General features: G+C 45.7%; 1 protein-coding gene across 5 annotated transcripts in view; it reads right to left on the minus strand.

The window, feature by feature from the left end:
• Positions 1-21909, minus strand: part of LOC137541586 (sterile alpha motif domain-containing protein 10-like) — a 358765-nt gene that overhangs the window by 276304 nt on the left and 60552 nt on the right. For 4 of the 5 annotated variants that reach the window (XR_011025223.1, XR_011025225.1, XR_011025222.1 and 1 more), the window contains one exon: positions 1489-1670. Coding sequence is in view for 1 of the 5 variants with exons in the window: in XM_068262970.1 (XP_068119071.1) it covers positions 1489-1670; positions 2095-2131 (219 nt within the window). In the remaining 4 variants the exon portion in view is untranslated. Of the gene's footprint in view, positions 1-1488; positions 1671-2094; positions 2214-21909 lie in introns of all 5 variants that reach the window. The other variant, XM_068262970.1, reaches the window with a different exon arrangement.

Here is a 21909-nt window from a genome sequence, read left to right on the forward strand (position 1 = left end):
AAGACTTTCAATTATATTCAGGTCTGGGGACTGAGATAGCCATTCCAGAACATTGTACTTGTTCCTCTGCATGAATGCCTTAGTGGATTTTGAGCAGTGTTTAGGGTCGTTGTCTTGTTGAAAGATCCAGCCCCGGCGCAGCTTCAGCTTTGTCACCGATTCCTGGACATTGGTCTCCAGAATCTGCTGACTGAGTGAAATGCGTCCCTCAACTTTGACAAGATTCTCAGTCCCTGCACTAACCACATAGCCCCACAGCATGATAGAACCACCACCATATTTTACTGTAGGTAGCAGGTGTATTTCTTGGAATGCTGTGTTTTTTTTCCTCCATGCAAATTGCCCCTTGTTATGCCCAAATAACTCAATTTTAGTTTCATCAGTCCACAGCACCTTATTTCTAAATGAAGCTGGTTTGTCCAAATGTGCTTTAGCATACCTCAAGCGGCTCTTTATGCTGTGGGCGGAGAAAAGGCTTCCTCTGCATCATTCTCGCATACAGCATCTCCTTGTGTAAAATGCACTGAATGGTTGGAGGATGCACAGTGACTCCATCTGCAGCAAGATGATGATGTAGGTCTTTGGTGCTGGTCTGTGGGTTGACTGTGACTGTTCTCACCATTCGTTGCTTCTGTTTATCCCAGATGTATCTTGGTCTGCCACTTCGAGCCTTAACTTGAACTGAGCCTGTGGTCTTCCATTTCCTCAATATGTTCCTAACTGTGGAAACAGACAGCTGAAATCTCTGAGACAGCTTTTTGTATCTTTTCCCCTAAACCATGATGGTAAACAATCTTTGTCTTCAGGTCATTTGAGAGTTGTTTTGAGACCCCCATGTTGCTACTCTTCATAGAAAATTAAAAAGAGGGAAACTTACAATTGACCCCCTTGAACACTCTTTCTCATAATTGGATTTACCTGTGTATGTAGGTCAGGGGTCACTGAGCTTACCAAGCCAATTTGAGTTCCAATAATTAGTTCTTTTGGAATCAATAAAATGCCAAATTTATGCACCTAATTTTATTTGAACAATTATTACGCACTTTCTGTAAATCCAATAAACTTCATTTCACTTCTTAAATATCACTGTGTGTCTCCAATATGATATATTTAATCGTAACAACCAATGATTTATACAGGAAAATCATGATGATTAACAAGGTTGTACAAAGTTTCGCATCCCACTGTATGTGTTATTTTTCCTCTGGGATAGTATGGCTGTCCCTGCTGCATGTGCTACTGATGTACATAGCTTTAGAGGCAGTGGAAGCCCAGTCTTCACAAAAAAAAAACACCCTAGCCTTTCCCCTGCAAACAGCTAACCCTGCGCTAACATTACACTTAATCTAATATCAGCTTTTTACTCGCTGATCGTGCAGCTTGTTCAAAGGTGCTTGTGCAGATTGTTTCAATGCCGTTCTAAAATGCCATCCCCAGCAACAGAGCGACCTGCACTGAGTTCCTGCTGTTCAGGTGGAATAGGGTTACCTGTGATATGTCTGTCCCGGGCTGTTTTAGAAGTTTGATGGCCCGGCCCCCACTAGTCCTGTTCCCCCGGCCGTCGTGCCAGGTCAGGCTGCTGCCGATCTCTCTCCGGAATCGGTGGTTGAGGTTCTCAGTAGACACCGTGTGCTCCAGGAGGTTCCGGCAGAACCGGAAGTGGGCGGCAGCTGGCAGAAGAAAATTCAATAATGACGGTTAGTGATTGACTTAACTTATTCATACAGAGCTGTGTATTTCAGGGGGGCTTAAAGGACAACTGAAGCGAGAAGGATATAGAGGCTGCCATATTTAATTCCTTTTAAAGCAATACCAGTTGCCTGCCTGTCCTGCTGATCCTCTGCCTCTAGTGCTGTTAGCCATAGACCCTGAATAGGCATGCAGTAGATCAGGTATTTCTGACATTATTGTCAGATCTGACAAGCTTAGCTGCATGCTAATTTTCACTTCTGCAGTCAAATAGATCAGCAGGACTGCCAGGCAACTGGTATTGTTTAGAAGGAAATAAATATGGCAGCCTCCATATTCTTCTCACTTCAGTTGTTGGCCCTATAGTGACATAGTAGAATGCAGTGAATTATTCAGGATACCCACTTTTATGGTAATTTCCTGGTTTCAGCATCAGAAACATGTCTTATATCTATTATATTTAAGGCTGTATATTGGTATGTAGCCCCGCCGTCCCAGTGATATTTTGTACTTGCTTCAGAACTCTAAGTAAAAAACAAAAACATTCCGCAGAAATCACTTGATAAATGTCGCCACCAGTGATAAATTTCAGAATGTAAATTGGAGAGAGGTAAGATTTTACAATGAGCAAAAACTGACAAGCTAATTTATAAATGAACAATGGAAAAAATAAGCAATTTTATTAATTACGTTGTTTTCACTACAGTTCCTCCTTAAAGGAGAACTGTAGTGAGAGGGATATGGAGGCTGCCATATTTATTTCCTTTTAAGCAATACCAGTTGCCTGGCAGCCCTGATGGTCTATTTGCCTAAAGAAGTGTCTGAATCACACCAGAAACAAGCATGCAGCTAATCTTGTCATATCTGTCTAAATTTGTCAGAAACACCTGATCTGCTGCATGCTTGTTCAGGGCCTATGGCTGAAAGTATTAGAGGCAGAGGATTAGCTGAATAGCCAGGCAACTGGTATTGCTTAAAGAGAACCCGAGGTGGGTTTGAAGAATATTATCTGCATACAGAGGCTGGATCTGCCTATACAGCCCAGCCTCTGTTGCTATCCCAAACCCCCCTAAGGTCCCCCTGCACTCTGCAATCCCTCATAAATCACAGCCACGCTGCTGACAAACAGCTTGTCAGAGCTGGCTGTGTTTATCTCTATAGTGTCAGTCTGCTGCTCTCCCCACCTCCTGCAGAACTCCAGTCCCCGCCTGCATCCCTTCCCTCCCTGCTGATTGGAGTGAAGGGACAGGGGCAGGGACCGGAGCTATGCAGGAGGCGGGGGAGCAGCTGAGACTGACACTACAGATGTAAACACAGCCTCACAGCATGGCTGTGATTTATGAGGGATTGCAGAGTGCAGGGGGACCTTAGTGGGGTTTGGGATAGCAACAGAGGCTGGGCTGTATAGGCAGATCCAGCCTCTGAATGCAGATAACATTCTTTAAAAACACACCTCGGGTTCTCTTTAAAAGGAAATAAATATGGCAGCCTCCATATACCTCTCACTACAGTTCTCCTTTAAGCCACGTATACACAGTAGATGATACTTGGCTGATGAAGACCGTCTCAGGCGATAATTGCGTCTGTAACTAGAGCTTGTAGAGGATCCTTAGCAACACCCAATCACATTGTTCTCAACACTCCAGCCACCCACAGGAAGCTGCCATGTCATGCGTGCTTGTTGTCTGTCCACCTCCCTTTATAGTAACAGCAGGGTCGCCAGACTGCAGACGCATTTGTATAAAGGATCAATTCCTGATCTCTGCCAGGCGACAGGAATTGTAGTGTGTACTTAGCCTTACAGGCAAAAGTTACATACACACATGAGATAATTGTCGGTCGAAACGGACGATAACGACCATTTCAGCCGACTATTGAGTTAAGGTAGCCATAGATCTAGCGATGCTGAAATTGATCTGGAATCAGCCTTGTGACACCTCATTGGCCCAACATTTCCTCCCTAATGTACAATGTGCCCTCCACTCCTCAGCGGTTGTGCGACCATACTGTGTTTGCGTTGCGACCAGGGCTGTGGAGTCGGAGTCGAGGAGTCGGAACAATTCTGGGTACCTGGAGTCAGAGGTTTCATAAACTGAGGCGTCTGAGTCGGATGATTTTTGTACGAAATCCACAGCCCTGGTATTATACTAAGGAGTTGGAGTCAAGGCCATTTTGGGTACCTGGAGTCAGAGTCGGTGGTTTCATAAACTGAGGAGTCGGATGATTTTTGTACCGACTGCACAGCCCTGGTTGCGACTGTATTGCATTTGCGCTGCGTTCATTGGCAGCCATGTACGTGAACCCCAAGTAAGGGCTCTACAAGAAGATCAACAGTTATGAAATAATGACCAGTTCCAGAACCGCTTGTCCTTAGTGTTAAGGACAGGGCTGTGGAGTCGGTACAAAAATCCACCGACTCCGACTCCTCAGTTTAGGATTCCACCGACTCCTCGACTCCGACTCCTCTAATTTGCATATTACAATCTTGTTGATTGAGAGTATGTAACGTGAAATTCGTCTCTTAACTGACAACGCTTAGGAATTTTAAAAGACAACTGAAGTGAGACGGATATGGAGACTGCCATATTTATTCCCTTTAGTCATGGACTAAAACTAGTCCTTGGTAAGAGTACTTGTAAAAAGGTACAGACCGGAACAAAGAACATCTATCAGGCCCTAGGCAATGTAACTGTGGGTACATGTAAGAGTGATGTGCAGGTACTCTGCAGGGGAATAAGGAGATTCTTCCTCTATTACACATTCTTCATGCACAATCTGAACCAGGTTTATGGGTGATAGACAACACCTCTGTGTTCAATGTGCACAACATTCTCAGTGGATTCCCTGCAGCTCTGTGGAGAGTGCATACAGTGGTGTGAAAAACTATTTGCCCCCTTCCTGATTTCTTATTCTTTTGCATGTTTGTCACACTTAAATGTTTCTGCTCATCAAAAACCGTTAACTATTAGTCAAAGATAACATAATTGAACACAAAATGCAGTTTTAAATGATGGTTTTTATTATTTAGTGAGAAAAAAAACTCCAAATCTTCTGCTATGAGTCCAGGTACTTGAGCCAGTCTGGCGTAGTGCGCAAGCACACACTCCGCCGCCAGGAGCATACTACATCTGCGCAGAACGCGCTGAATTACCAGGACTCATAGCAGAAGATCCAGGCGGTGGAGGTGGACAGTGAGGGACTGATTAGCCTGAAGGGGGCTGGAAGAAGCCCCAGGTATGTATAAAACTTTTCTTTTCATCCTTCTCAGGTACCATTTAATTCGTAGTCACCAAACCAAATTTTAACAACATATCAAATTATTTGATTTCATGAGCAAAGAGAGTGCGTACATTTGCATAAATCAGAATCAACGCATAATTATTTCCATCTCATTGATCATCTCTATTAGTGACACGGCTACACATCAGGCTTTATACTTACAGCATAGATGTTATTTCGTATATATAAGAGATTCCTGTGTACACATCATATATACAGTCACAATCAGATGTGTATATCTGACTTTAAAAATACGGGGACTGTTTTATTGAAGCAGCACAAGTTACTAATTTTGATTGGTTTATTTCATTTTTGTGGACTAAGCACAGCTATTACTGTATATATAAATTATTTATGATGACTATTAACTGAGAAATAGAACATTTTATCATATTTTCTATTTTAATTACAGTTTAAATTAATTAGGAGTCGGAGACGGTGCATTTTTTCCCGACTCCGACTCCAGGCACCCAAAATTGCCCCGACTCCGACTCCACAGCCCTGAATTATCTGATCTCTCGAACGATTTTTTCGCTAGAAATTGGACCGTTAGTGGCCACCTTTAAATGAATTCGATAGCTTCTTACAGTTGGCACTAGAAGGGGGGGGGGGGGGGAGAAGAATTTGCGTCTTCCTCCTTCTTCCGCTCGCTTCTATTTTTATAAAGTGCAGCCTTAGGCGTGAATAGCAGCCACGGGGGATGGGGATGTGTAAGAAGACGAGACTACAATTTGCATATTCATTTCGGAGAAGCATTCGCCGTCTTGGCTTGCCGGCGTAAGGCAGATGCAGCGTGAAGCGAGGCGGAGGTTTGAAGATTGAAAAGTTAGCCAGGCAAAGCTTAATATCACTCGAAAAACTGCTAAGGCGGTATGGGGAACATCGCAGCTAAACGAACACAGGAAACATCGCTAAGTGTGACGTCACCAGTGTGTTATTCAATCCGTTGCCGCTTGATTCAGCAGGGCTTTCACGGTGCTTCTAAACAGAAAAACCGGCTGTCTCATGACTCTCCGCTTTCACAATTTCCGAGTTTTTTCTACCTCAGCTTCCCCACCCTTTAGTCTTTGAAGTTCCTTGGTGTCCCCAAAGTCCCCTCTGCTGCTAAGTCCACGACCCGGTCACGCATTAGAGTGCATGCGCAGTCCCAGGCGCATGATACTCAATCGCGGCTCCTGCCACCAGGAGCAGGACTGCGCATGGGCTGTTACAAGTCCTTACTAACACTACCACAGGACCGTGATTGAGGCGTAGCGGACTGTAATTGAGGTGACAGCGAGACAATGGAAGGGGCTTGAAGTACACCAAGAGACCACAAAAACTACAGAGGTTGAAGAAGCCCCTGGTGAGTTAAACTTAACTCTCCCCCCCCCCCCCAAATCACAGGTACACTTTAACCATTTCAGCCCCCGGGTATTTTTCACCTTATGCATCAGAGCAATTTTCACCTCTCATTCATTTGCCAATAACTTTATCACTACTTATCACAATGGGCTTGATTCACAAAAGAGTGCTAACTGTTAGCACGGCCGTTTTCACGTGAATTTTCACATTGCGCGCGATCACGAATTTTCTCGCGAAACAATAATGTTTTCGCGCGCAAACGCGAATTTTTGCGCAAAATTTATATAGTTTTCGTGTGAAAATTCACGTTCGCGCGCAATGCGGAAATTCGCGCGTAAACGGCCATGCTAACAGTTAGCACTCTTTTGTGAATCAAGCCCAATGAATTGATCTACATCTTGTTTTTTCCGCCACCAATTAGGCTTTCTTTGGGTGGTACATTTTGCTAAGAATTATTTTTTTCTAAATGCATTTCACATGAATATTACGAAAAAAAAAAATGGAAAAAATTCATTTTTTCTCAGTTTTCGGCCATTATAAACTTTAAAATAATACATGCTACCATATTTAACCTCCTTGCCGGTTTTCCCGACCTGAGCTCGGGGTAGAAAAAAGCAGCTGCTATCGGTGATCCCGAGCTCAGGTAGGCATTGCAGAGCTTTACCTTTAGTTGTGGAGTCCCGCGTGCGATCTCGCTGCGCAGCGGGACTCCAGCCTCTCTCCCCGGCAGTGTGGGGTCTTTCCCTGGCCGCCGGGATCCCTCATGTCCCCGCTATTCTTCCGGGGACCCGGCAGCCAGTTGGAGCAGCGCAGCCGTGGTGGTGGCAGCAGAGCGGTGGTGGCAGCGTGACGTCATCGGGGGCGGGGCTAACATTGAAAACGAACTTCTCTATATTAGAGAAATATAGAGAAGTTCGTTTATATGTATATTAGCGCCATCTTGTGGGCAAAGAGAAAACTGCAGCCCAGGAGCCCAGGAAGGTAATTTTTTTTTTATTTTGCTGCAGATCTCCCTGCCAGAATGATTTTTTTCAGGTTGTAGGGTCTGAAAGAGTGAAAAAAAAATTGCACCGCTTTTAGACCCTAAAATCTGGAAAGAATCAGACCGCCAAGGAGGTTAAAACCCGCGTATTTTATTTACCCATTTGACCTGGTTATTACACCATTTAAATTATGTCCCTATCACAATGTATGGTGACAATATTTTATTTGGAAATAAAGGTGTATTTTTCAGTTTTGCGTTCATCACTATTTACAAGCTTATAATTTTTAAAAATTAAAAAGAAAGATTTGGGTAATTTTTGGTGTGGGAGGCAAACAATTTTAAATGTAATAATGTGTGTTTATTTCATTGAAAAATGTATGTAGATGTAGTTTTACTATTTGGCCACAAGATGGCCATCGTCAAAAACATTTCTTTTAGTCCTCAAAGCGAACGCTCTCGCTTCCAGGAAGCATAAGGAGGACGGGAAACATTTTTTTTATCAAAAAGACGGCGGTTTCTGAGAAGAAGCCGTCGGCCTCTGTACTGGGGACTTAGATCAATGAATGGGAACTATGTTTGCATTTTGCTTTTGCATCTATGTCACACTGCTGATGGACTGTTATTGCACTCGCCTCTTACATCTGTGTCACACGGCTGATGGACTGTTACTGCACATGCCCCTTACATCGGTGTCACACTGCTGATGGACTGTTATTGCACATGCTCTTGCATCTGTGTCACACTGCTGATGGACTGTTATTGCACATGCTCTTGCATCTGTGTCACACTGCTGCTGATGGACTGTTATGCACTCGCCTCTACATCTGTGTCACACGGCTGATGGACTGTTATTGCACTCGCCCCTTACATCTGTGTCACACTGCTGCTGATGGACTGTTAGTGCACTCGCCTCTTACATCTGTGTCACACTGCTGATGGACTGTTTTACATCGGTGCCACTCTGCTGACGGCAGTATTGTGGTACATTCCAGGTTGCGCTGTGCCGGCTTATCATACAGGCCGTCAATGCTACCCCTCCCCCCTCGTACCACCTACTCCAGAGCACAGCTCCTCAAATGGGAACATATAACAGCCGTACACCCAGAGGATGGGCTCCTGTACAACTCCGTTTGGAGCCATGTCCAGGCAATCACTGCTTCTGCGCCCTGGCCTCCCTTTAGCCAGCGCCGCAGGGGCTGTCGATCAGGCGTCCGGGCGAGGCTGAAGAGGAGAGGCCTGCGGTCAGCCATCCCTGCGGTCCTCCTAGCAAACGTCCGCTCCCTCCCTAACAAGCTAGATGAATTAAGACTCCTCAGCGACAAGAGGGAACTCGGTCACAACACCCCAGTCTTTTGCTTTACTGAAACGTGGCTCCATGACGACATCCCTGAGAGTGCCCTCCAGCTCCCAGGTTTCAGCCTCATCCGAGCAGACAGAGACAGCACCCTCTCTGGGAAAAAGAAAGGGGGCGGCATCTGCTTTTACATAAGCTCCGCCTGGTGCTCAAACACCTCTGTACTGGCCAAGAAATGCACACCAGAACTTGAACTCCTCCTCATCAACTGCAGGCCAATCTACTCGCCCAGGGAGTTCTCCTCCTACGTCCTTGTGGGTGTGTATATCCCTCCTGATGCAGAGGTAAATGCTGCCCTGCGTGACCTCAGTGACATCATCACGCAGTGGGAGACGGCCCTCCCGGACTCGCTGTTCATTATCTTGGGGGATTTCAACAAGGCCAACCTCCGCAAAGAGCTGCCTCGTTTCCATCAGCACATCACCTGCCCCACCAGGAGTGCCAACACCCTCGACCACTGCTACACGTCCCTGAAAGACGCATACAAAGCGACACCGTGGGCAGCCCTAGGCTCATCTGACCACTGCATCATCCACCTGGTACCTACTTACAAAAGGCGCCTGGAAACCTCAAAACCGGTCACTAAGTCCTCCAAGGTGTGGTCAAGTGAGGCTAAACTACAACTTCAGGCCTGCTTTGACTGCACAGACTGGAAGGCTCTGGAATCGCCTAACCTGGACGAGTGGGCAGAAAATGTATCCTCGTACATCAGCTTCTGCGAGAACTCCTGTATTCCAACAAAAACCTTCAAACTGTATCCAAACGACAAACCGTGGTTCTCAAAAAAACTACGACAACTACGGCGCAGCAAGGAAGCCGCACATAAGTCCGGTAACCAGGATGAATACAGGAAGGCAAGAAACGACCTAAACAGAGAGCTGAGGTGCGCAAAAAAGTGCTACGCGGAAAAGATGGAACAGAACCTCTCCTCAAATGACTCACGAGCCGTGTGGAAAGGACTGAAGGCTGCCACCAACTACAAGCCCCCCCCTCAGCATGCCACACCGAGCACTGAGCTTGCAGAGAGTCTCAGTGAATTCTACTGCAGATTCGAGAACCAGCCAGCACCTGCAGGACTCCCACAACCACCACCACAATCTGCCACTGTAGCCCTGGGCCCGCACTCACCCCCACCGCCAGTGAGGGAGGCGGATGTACTGAAACACTTGCTAAGGTTAAATGCTAGGAAAGCCTCGGGTCCGGATGGAGTGTCACCAGCCTGCCTGAAAACCTGTGCTCGTCAGCTCGCTTCCACCCTCTCTTCCATCTTCACGAGGTCCCTCCAGGAAGGCAAAGTTCCTGCATGCTTCAAGAGGTCTGCCATTATCCCTGTCCCCAAAAAGCAGGGCATCCTCGACCTCAACAACTTCAGGCCCGTGGCACTTACATCTGTGATCATGAAAGCTTTTGAAAGCATGGTGCTACCCCTCCTCAAGCACTCCACAGAGGGACTGCTGGATCAGCACCAGTTCGCGTACAGATCGAACAGGTCCACCGATGATGCCATCAACATCTGCTTGGAGCTCGTCTATGATCACCTGGATAGACCAGACTCCTACGCCAGGATCCTCCTACTGGACTTCAGCTCAGCATTCAATACCATCAGCCCTAAGATACTTCAAGACAATCTCGCTGCGCTAGGAGTCCACCCCACCCTACGCCTGTGGATCACTGACTTTCTCACCAACAGGTCCCAGGTCGTCAGGTTAGGCACCATCTCCTCACAACCCAGAATCACAAACACAGGGGCCCCACAAGGCTGCGTCCTGTCGCCGTTTTTGTTCTCTCTGTATACGAACAATTGCAAGTCCACGTCAGACTCAGTAAAAGTAATCAAATTTGCCGACGACACGACCATTGTAGGTCTCACCACCAAAAACGATGAGAAGGCGTACCGCCACCAGGTCGATAACATATGCCGCTGGTGCAGAGAGAACGGTTTGGTCCTAAACACAGCGAAAACGGTGGAGATGATCGTTGATTTCAGGAGGCGCGCCTCTACCCCACCTCCAATCTACATTGACGGCAAGGAAGTAGAAAGAGTCCCCAGTGTCCGCCTACTGGGCACAACTATCTCCAACAACCTGAGGTGGAACGCCAACACTGCCTCAACACAGAGGAAAGCCCAACAGAGACTTTTCTTTCTCCGGCAACTGAAAAAGTTCGGTGTGGCCCAAAAACTTCTGACAAACTTCTACTCAGCCACAATCGAATCCGTCCTATGCTCGTCCATCCTGGTCTGGTACGCCAGCTCCTCCGCCAGCGACAGGCTCAAACTGCAGAGGGTCATCAGATCTGCGGAGAGGATCATCGGGAGATCACTTCCCACTCTGGACCTCCTCTACCACTCCAGGCTGAACACCAGAGCATTAAAGATCGCAAACGACCCCTCGCACCCAGGCTACCGCTTCTTTAATCAGCTCCCCTCGAGCCGGAAGCTTCGGTTCCGATCCATCTACACCAGGACCACAAGACACAAGAACAGCTTCTTTCCCTCAGCTGTAAACCTCCTGAACTCTCTCCATGGGAATGCCCATCCCCACCCTACAATACCATGACGCACTGTAGCACTCTGCACATAGACGGCGCTCCAGCGCAAGCATACCATTCGGTTGTTTCTTTGTATTGTAACTTATGCCACATTGTCTTCCTCTGCATAAATGTTATATAATGTTCTGTATTCTGTAAGTTCTGTTCCTACTGCATGTCCTGTCCTGTATCTGTAACTATATTGTGTATCAGTACCCTGTACGTGCCAAGCCCAATTCCGGGCACGACCCAGTCGTGCTTGGCGAAATAAAGATTCTGATTCTGATTCTGATAAAGGAATCGGATGGTCGATCGGCAGCCAAGTTGCCTGATGTATGGCCACCTTAAGAATCTTGCTGGGGCAACAGGTGTCGGGCAGAGACTTTAGCATGAGAATCTTGCTTTGTAGCAGGCGCTCTTCCCCTCCCCATCCCGCAATCTGCGTCTCCTGTGAGTTCAGCCGTCAGTCTCAGGTCTGCTCGTTCGGATCTCAAGGACAAGCAGAGATGCAGAGGGCAGCTGCGGCTCAATACGGGCCCAGCGGAGAGCAGCATGGCAGCCAAGGGAGGGCATTGTGTGCGGCGAATGGAGCGCAGAAATGTAGCCTCGGGTCTCTGTAACCATTACAGGAAAGCAAAGCAGCTGATGCACGCATCACACTTAAAGTGGAATTGTTGTGAAAATAACATCAGGAATAAAATGGCTTATGGTTTACAATATTTATTTACACATTTGCCCTCCACTGATTTACAATCTGAAATTTATCACTGGTGGTGACGTCTTTAGTCCTGTCAGGTGCAGTTTGCGTACTGAGAGTTCTAAAGCCAGTAGAAAAGATCTCTGGTCTCCCAGAATGCTCTAGGGATGAGAAATCTGCATAGCTAATCAGCCTAGGCTAAGCATCGCTGGGAGGGTGGGGTTAAATAACAATATACAACAATATTTCGCTATAGGAAGTGTTTCTGATGCTAAATGCACAGATATTTACCGTAAAAGTGGCTATCCCAAATAATGTGCCGCATTCTACTATATGTCGTTATGGTTCCTCTTTAACCAGGGCTGTGGAGTCGGAGTCGTGGAGTCGGAGTCGTGGAGTCGGGCAATTTTGGGTGCCTAGAGTCGGAGTCGGGAAAAAATGCACCGACTCCGACTCCTAATGAATTTGTAACTGTAATTAAAATAGAAAATATAATAAAATGTTCTATTCCTCAGATAATAGTCATTAAAAATAATGTATATATACAGTATATATACAGTAATAGCTGTGCTTAGTCCACAAAAATGAAATAAACCAATCAAAATTAGTTACTTGTGCTGCTTCAATAAAGCAGTCCCCGTATTTTTAAGGTCAGATATACATATCTGATTGTGACTGTATATATGATGTGTACACAGGAATCTCTTATATATACTAAATAACATCTATGCTGTAAGAATAAAGCCTGATGTGTAGCTGTGTCACTAATGCTGGATACACACGTTGCGTTTCCGCGTCGATGCGGCGTTCGATTCGCGTCGATTCGATTATTTCCAACATGTCCGATTCGCAGGTCGATGGATCGTTAGGTCGATTTGCCATACTTTACATGGCATTCGACCTAAAAATAATCAAAATGCGCTCGGAAATGCTCGGAAATAATCGAATCGACGTGAATCGAACGCGGAAACGCAACGTGTGTCCAGCATAATAGAGATGGTCAATGAGATGGAAATAATTCTGCATTGATGCTGATTTATGCAAATGTATGCACTCCCATTGCTGATGAAATCAAATAATTTGATATGTTGTTAAAATTTGGTTTGGTGACTACAAATTAAAGGGTAACTGAGACGGATGAAAAGTAAAGTTTTATACATACCTGGGGCTTATTCCAGCCCCCTTCAGGCTAATCAGTCCCTCGCTGTCCTCCACCACCCGGATCTTCTGCTATGAGTCCTGGTAATTCAGCCAGTCAGCGCTGTCCGGCCGCATGCCGCTCCCACAGCCAGGAACATTCTGCACCTGCGCAATAGTGCTGCACAGGTGTAGTATGCTCCTGGCGGCGGAGTGTGTGCATGCGCACTACGCCCGACTGGTTTAAGTACCTGGACTCATAGCAGAAGATCCAGGTGGTGGAGGAGGACAACGAGGGACTGATTATCCTGGAGGCGGCTGGAGGAAGCCCCAAGTATGTATAAAACTTTAATTTCATCTGTCTCAGGTTTACTTTGTTACACAGTAGTACTATACTCTACATATGCACTCCCCACAGAGCTGCAGGGAATCCACTGAGAATGCTGTGCACATTGAATACAAAGGTGTTGTCTGTTTACAATCTCCTTATTCCCCTGCAGAGAACCTGCACATCATTCTTACATGTACCCACACTTACATTGCCTAGGGCCTGATAGATGTTCTTTGTTCCGGTTTGTACCTTTTACAAGTACTCTTACCAATGACTAGTTTTAGTCTAAAGGGAATAAATATAGTAGGCTACATGGGCAACACGGTGGCGTAGTGGTTAGCTCTCTCGCCTTGCAGCGCTGGGTCCCTGGTTCGAATCCCAGCCAGGGCACTATCTGCAAAGAGTTTGTATGTTCTCTCCGTGTCTGCGTGGGTTTCCTCCGGGCGCTCCGGTTTCCTCCCACACCCCAAAAACATACGGATAAGTTAATTGGCTCCCCCTAAAAATTGGCCCTAGACTACAATAAATACACTACATAATATAGACATATGGCAATGGTAGGGATTAGATTGTGAGCTCCTTTGAGGGACAGTTAGTGACAAGATATATATATACACTGTACAGCACTGCGTAATATGTCGGCGCTATATAAATACTAAATAATAATAATAATAATAATATCCTTCTCACTTCAGTTGTCTTGTAAAATTCCTAAGCGTTGGAAGTTAAGAGACGAATTTCATGTTACATACTTTTAATCAACAAAATTGTAATATGCAAATTAGTGGAGTCGGAGTCGAGGAGTCGGAGTCGGTGGAATCCTAAACTGAGGAGTCGGAGTCGCAGTAGGTGGATTTTTGGACCGACTCCACAGCCCTGTCTTTAACTCCACCTCTTTTGGCATTTATGGGTGAATAAAGGGAGGAGGTGGCAGCACAGGCTCCTCCCCTTGCTTGATGACAGTATATGCGATTTTGTAATAATATTTTTGGATCTTATTATAAATAGTAGTTATTTGCGATGTCCCTAGGGTGGCGACCTCATAGTGCATGTCTTGCCATGTAGATACTATATTCTGAGGGCTGGTTCACATGTAACCCAATCAGAAATAGCAGTATGCAATGTCAATCCTTTTCTAGCCATTAACGTTACAATGCAACGAACAATCAACAATTATGGTTGATCGTAAACAATTGGTTGTGCCCACTAACGGCTGAAGACCCGCTAATCAATTCCATCCGATTAATAAGATCCATCCCAAAAACGGACCAATTTCCCTAATCTGATCAGATTGATGTTAGTGGGCACGACCATTCGTTTCCGATTTATCACAATAATGATTAAAAACGATCGTCCCTGGGATTGTATCATTCATGGCCACCTTACAGGTGTCCATTAATGATACAATCTTGATTGAACAATCTTATCATTGTTTTGTAACAGGAAAGATTACCTAAAGTACCCAAAGTCTATTCACTCGGTTTACCCTTTTACTATATAGATTTGGTAAGATTGTACAATCAAAATTGTATCAACAGTGGGCAGCTTTAGGGAGGCAGGATGTGATGTCATGATGATGGGGGTTGTGTGGCTTCCTGTATGCTGAGAGGGCACTGGAGAATGCGCAGAAGACCCCGTCTGACGTGACTGAGCCAGTTACCGGAGCTGATTGCAGCTGAACAGAGGAAAGTAGGAGGACGGCGAGGGGCTCAAACGAGCTTATGTGGCTGAAGGAAGCCGCGGGTAAGTATCAAATCTTGTGTTTCAGCCGTCTCTGGTTTACTTTAAAGTGGACCTGATCTCTTGCACAGGACAGAAGGAAACATAGAGAAATGCACCCTGTATGTATTTAGGGAGTTTAGCCTGTCTAACGCCCCCTCATCTGTGATTAATCACAAGTTGTAATTTAATCTCTCAGCTGTGTCAGCTGGCTGCCTCGGCAGAGTAGCTCATTTGTTAACACATGATGTCAACCTTATGTCTGCTTACATGAAAGCAGGAAGTAGACGCGCTACAGATTTATTGCAGGATTTGTATCAACTGTAACAAAGAAATATTTTTCTGCAAAGGTTATTATGCTGTTGCTTATTTTTTAGAGCAGAGAGGAAGTTCTGAGTTCAGGTCCACTTTTATCAGCGTTGGCATTTTTTGTCTTTCAGTGACGTTGCTAGGAGTAAATACGCTCACTGTCCTAACAGTGGACCTTAGTGATGTCACTCTTGAAGTGATGAGGTCATTGACAATAAATTTCTCTAACACAACATGGAGACATTAGGCAACACACCAGCGGGTGGAGAGTGTTGTTATCAGCAACACACACACAGGTGATACTGGGGGTCTCACCTGCTCACATTTATGTCACTTGAGTACCTGCAAGACAGTATAGTCTACTCTACCCATCCCATGCAGGGTTCGCAATCACACACATGTACTGTACCCATCCCATGCAGGGTTCGCAATCACACACATGTACTGTACCCATCCCATGCAGGGTTCCCAATCACACACATGTACTGTACCCATCCCATGCAGGGTTCCCAATCACACACATGTACTGTACCCATCCCATGCAGGGTTCCCAATCACACACATGTACTGTACCCATCCCATGCAGGGTTCCCAATCACACACATGTACTGTACCCATCCCATGCAGGGTTCCCAATCACACACATGTACTCTACCCATCCCATGCAGGGTTCCCAATCACACACATGTACTGTACCCATCCCATGTAGTGTTCCCAATCACACACATGTACTGTACCCATCCCATGTAGTGTTCCCAATCACATATATGTACTGTACCCATCCCATGCAGGGTTCCCAATCACATATATGTACTGTACCCATCCCATGCAGGGTTCCCAATCACATATATGTACTGTACCCATCCCATGCAATGTGCCCAATCACATATATGTACTGTACCCATCCCATGCAGGGTTCCCAATCACACACATATGTACTGTACCAATCCCATGCAATGTGCCCAATCACATATATGTACTGTACCCATCCCATGCAGGGTTCCCAATCACACACATATGTACTGTACCCATCCCATGTAGTGTTCCCAATCACACACATGTACTGTACCCATCCCATGCAGGGTTCCCAATCACACACATATGTACTGTACCTATCACATGTAGTGTCCCAATCACACATACGTACTGTACCCATCCCATGTAGTGTTTCCAATCACACATATGTGCTGTACCCATCCCATGTAGTGTTCCCAATCACACACACACACACACACACACACACACACACACACACACACACACACACACACACACACACACACACACACACACACACACACACACACACACACACACACACACACACACACACACACACACACACACAGTTCCCAATCACACACATATGTACTGTACCCATCCCATGCAGGGTTCCCAATCACATATATTTACTGTACCCATCCCATGTAGTGTTCCCAATCACACACACGTACTGTACCCATCCCATGCAGGGTTCCCAATCACACATGTACTGTACCCATCTCATGCAGGGTTCCCAATCACATATATGTACTGTACCCATCCCATGTAGTTTTCCAATCACACACATATGTATTGTACCCATCCCATGTAGTGTTCCCAATCACTCACATGTACTGTACCCATCCAGGGTTCCCAATCACATATATTCACTGTACCCTTCCCATGTAGTGTTCCCAATCACACATATGTACTGTACCCATTCCATATAGTGCTCCCAATCACACACATGTACTGCACCCATCCCATGTAGTGCTCCCAATCACACATGTGTACTATACCCATCACATGCAATGTTCCCAATCACACACACATGTACTGTACCTATCACATGCAGTGTTCCCAATCACATATATGTACTATACCCATCCCATGTAGTGCTCCCAAACACACAAATGTACTGCATCCATCCCATGTAGTGCTCCCAATCACACATATGTACAGTACCCACTACATCCAGTGTTCCCAATCACACACATGTACTGTAACCGTCCCATGCAGTGTTCCCAATCACATATACATGTACCATACCCATCACATGTATTCCACTTTCCAATCACATATGTACTGTACCCACTACATGTTATGTTCCCAGTCACACATATGTACTGTGTCCACTACCTGTAGTGTTCCCAATCACACATGTACTGTACCCAATCACACATATGTATTGTACCCATCACATGTAGTGTTCCACTTCCCAGTCATATATGCACTGTACCCACTACATGTAGTGTGCCCCGTCACACATATGTACTGTACCCATAACATGTAGTGTTCCCAATCACACATATGAACTGTACCCATTACATGTAGTGTCCCAGTCACACATGTACTGTACCCACCACATGTAGGGCTTGATTCACTAAGACAAATAGGACACCTTATCAAAGTTAACAAGTCTTATCAGAGTAGCATACCGAGCGCTAAGGACTTATGCCTGCTAATTGTCAATGACGAGAGCTCCACTCCTCCTGCACTGAGCCCCTGCGGGCCCAATCACTTAAAGGACATTATCCCCGCACTTTGATTGGCCCAATAGGCTGCCTGTTAAGTTTCCTGTCAAGTGACAGGCAGCCTATTGGGCCGAGTGGAGCTCTCGTCATTGCCAATTAGCAGGCATAAGTCCTTAGCGCTCGCTATGCTTCTCTGATAAGGCGTGTTAACTCTGATAAAGCATGTTAACTTTGATAAGGCGTGTTTACTCTGATAAGGCATGCTATTTGTCTTAGTGAATCAAGCTTGTAGTGTCCCTATCACATGTAGTGTCCCAATCACACATACGTACTGTACCCATCCCATGTAGTGTTTCCAATCACACATATGTACTGTACCCATCACATGTAGTGTCCCAATCACACATACGTACTGTACCCATCCCATGTAGTGTTTCCAATCACACATACAGTATGTACTGTACCCATCACATGTAGTGTCCCAATCACACATACGTACTGTACCCATCCCATGTAGTGTTTCCAATCACACATATGTGCTGTACCCATCCCATGTAGTGTTCCAAATCACACGCATGTACTGTACCCATCACATGTAGTGTCCCAATCACACATATGTACTGTAGCCATCCCATGTAGTGTTTCCAATCACACATATGTACTGTACCCACCACATGTAGTGTTCCCAATTACACACATTTACTGTACCCATCCTATGTAGTGTTCCCAATCACACACACGTTATGTACCCATCACATGTAGTGTTCCCAATCACACACACGTTATGTACCCATCACATGTAGTGTTCCCAATCACACATATGTACTGTACCCATCACATGTAGTGTTCCCTATCACACATATGTATTGTACCCACCACATGTAGTGTTCCCAGTTACACACATGTACCGTACCCATCACGTGTCGTGTTCCACTTCCCAGTCACATATGTACCCACCACATGCAGTGTTCACAATCACACATATGTACTGTATCCATCACATGTGTTCCCAGTCACACACATGTACCGTACCCATCACATGTAGTGTTCACAATCACACATATGTACTGTACCCACCACATGCAGTGTCCCAATCACACATATGTAATATACCCATCACATGTAGTGTTCCCAATCACACATATGTGCTGTACCCATTCCATGTAGTGTCCCAATCACAGGTATGTACTGTACCTATCACATGTAGTGTCCCAATCACACATACGTACTGTACCCATCCCATGTAGTGTTTCCAATCACACATATCTGCTGTACCCATCCCATGTAGTGTTCCAAATCACACACATGTACTGTACCCATCACATGTAGTGTCCCAATCACACATATGTACAGTAGCCATCCCATGTAGTGTTTCCAATCACACATATGTACTGTACCCATCACATGTAGTGTTCCAAATCACACACATGTACTGTACCTAATCACACATATGTACTGTACTCACCACATGTAGTTTTACCAATTACACACATTTACTGTACCCATCCGCTGCAGTGTTCTCAATCACACATATGTACTGTACCCATCCCATGTAGTGCTCCCAATCACACACATTTACTGTACCCATCCTATGTAGTGTTCCCAATCACACACGTTATGTACCCATCACATTTAGTGTTCCCAATCACACATATGTACTGTACCCATCACATTTAGTGTTCCCAATCACACATATGTACTGTATCCATCACATGTAGTGTTCCCTATCACACATATGTACCGTACCCATCACATGTAGTGTTCCACTTCCCAGTCACATATGTACCCACCACATGCAGTGTTCACAATCACACATATGTACTGTATCCATCACATGTTGTGTTCCCAGTCACACACATGTACTGTACTTATCACAGGTAGTGTTCACAATCACATATATGTTCTGTACCCACCACATGCAGTATCCCAATCACACACATGTAATATACCCATCACATGTAGTGTTCCCAATTACACATATGTACAGTACCCATCCCATGTAGTGTCCCAATCACACGTATGTACTGTACCCACCAGATGTAGTGTTCCCAATCACACACGCCACATGTAGTGTTCCCAAACACACATGTACTGTACCCATCCCATGTAGTGTTTCCAATCACACACGTACTATACCCATGCCACGTAGTGTTTCCAATCACACATATGCACTGTACCCACCACATGTAGTGTCCCAGCCACACACATGTACTATACCCACCACATGTAGTGTTCCTAGTCACACACACATGTGCTGAACCTATCACATGTAATGTTCCCAATCACACATATGTACTGTACCCATCACATGTAGTGTTCCCAATCAAACATGTGTACTGTACCCATCCCATGTAGTGTCCCAATCAAACATATGTACTGTACCCATTACATGTGTTGTTCCCAATTCAACATATGTACTGTACCCACCACATTAAGTGTTGGCAATCACACATGTACTGTACCCATCCCATGTAGTGTTTCTAATCACACATATGTACAGTATCCATCCCACGTTGTGTTCCCAATCACACACATGTACTGTACCCAATCACACATATGTACTGTACCCACCACATGTAATGTTCCAAATCAAACATATGTACTGTACTCATCCCATGTAGTGTTCCCAATCAAACATATGTACTGTACTCATCCCATGTAGTGCTCCCAGTCACATATATATACTATACCCATCCCATGTATTGTTCCCAATCACACATATGTACTGTATCCATCCCATGTAGTGTTCCCAATCACACACATGCACTGTACCCATCCCATGTAGTGTTCCCAATCACACATATGTAATGTACTCATCCCATGTAGTGATCCTAATCACACATATATACTGTACCCACCACATGAAGTGTTCCCAATCATACGCATGTACTGTACCCATTCATACATGTGTACTGTACCCACCACATGTAGTGTTCCCAATCACACATGTGCTATACCCATCCCATGTAGTGTTCCCAATCACACATGTGCTATACCCATCCCATGTAGTGTTCCCAATCCCATGTGTACCATACCCATCCCAATTCCCCATATGTACTGTACCCATTACCTGTAGTGTTTCCAATCACACATATATACTGTATCCATCCCATGTAGTGATCCCAATCACACACATGTACTGTACCCAATCACACATATGTACTGTACCCACCACATGTAGTATTCCCAATCACACATATGTACTGTACCCATCCAATGCAGTGCTCCCAATCACACATATGTACTGTACCCATCCCATGCAGTGCTCCCAATCACACATATGTACTGCCCCATCCATATAGTGCTCCCAATCCCGCATATGTACTGTACCCATCCCATCTAGTGTTCCCAATCACACATATGTACTATACCCATCCTATGTAGTGTTCCCAATCACACTTATGTACATATGTAGTGTTTCATACACACATAGTAGCTCCCATTACACACATGAAGTGTCCCCATTACACATCTGCTGATATCCCAAACATATGAAGCACTCCCCATCTTACACACATATGGATCCTGCTACTTCAACAGATGCAGTGTTCCCATTACACAGATGTAAAAAAAAAAAAACACTGATCGTGCATATGCAGTGCCCTATCACACACATGTAACAGTGTCCCTGTGTCACACAGATAGTGTCCCCATGATAAACATGCAGTGCCCGCTACCACGTATCTAGCAATGTCCATGTGTCACACACGCAGTGTCCCCATCATGCACACGTAGTAGTGTTGTGGTGACAATCATGTGTCGCCGCTCAGCGTCACTCACCGTCCATGCTGCCCCGCTCCGGGCTGTAGTCCCCTCGCCCCCCAGCCTCCCTCTCCCCGATCCGGGCGCGAAGGTCAGTGAACATCCCGGGTCACATAGAGACAGCAGAGCCGCTGCGCGCCGCCTCCCCCTCCTCCATCCCGAGACCCGCCCACACCACACCGCCCTCTCCACACCCCCTCCACTGCACCCCGCCCGGCTGCTCCGCGCTGTACTACACCCAGACCCCTCCAGTGGTGTAGCTAAGAAACTATGGGTCCGGTGCAAGTCTTACATTGGGGCCCCCCCCAATCACTCTAT

This window comes from Hyperolius riggenbachi, chromosome 12 (assembly GCF_040937935.1).
Source record: "Hyperolius riggenbachi isolate aHypRig1 chromosome 12, aHypRig1.pri, whole genome shotgun sequence".
Lineage (NCBI taxonomy): Eukaryota > Metazoa > Chordata > Amphibia > Anura > Hyperoliidae > Hyperolius > Hyperolius riggenbachi.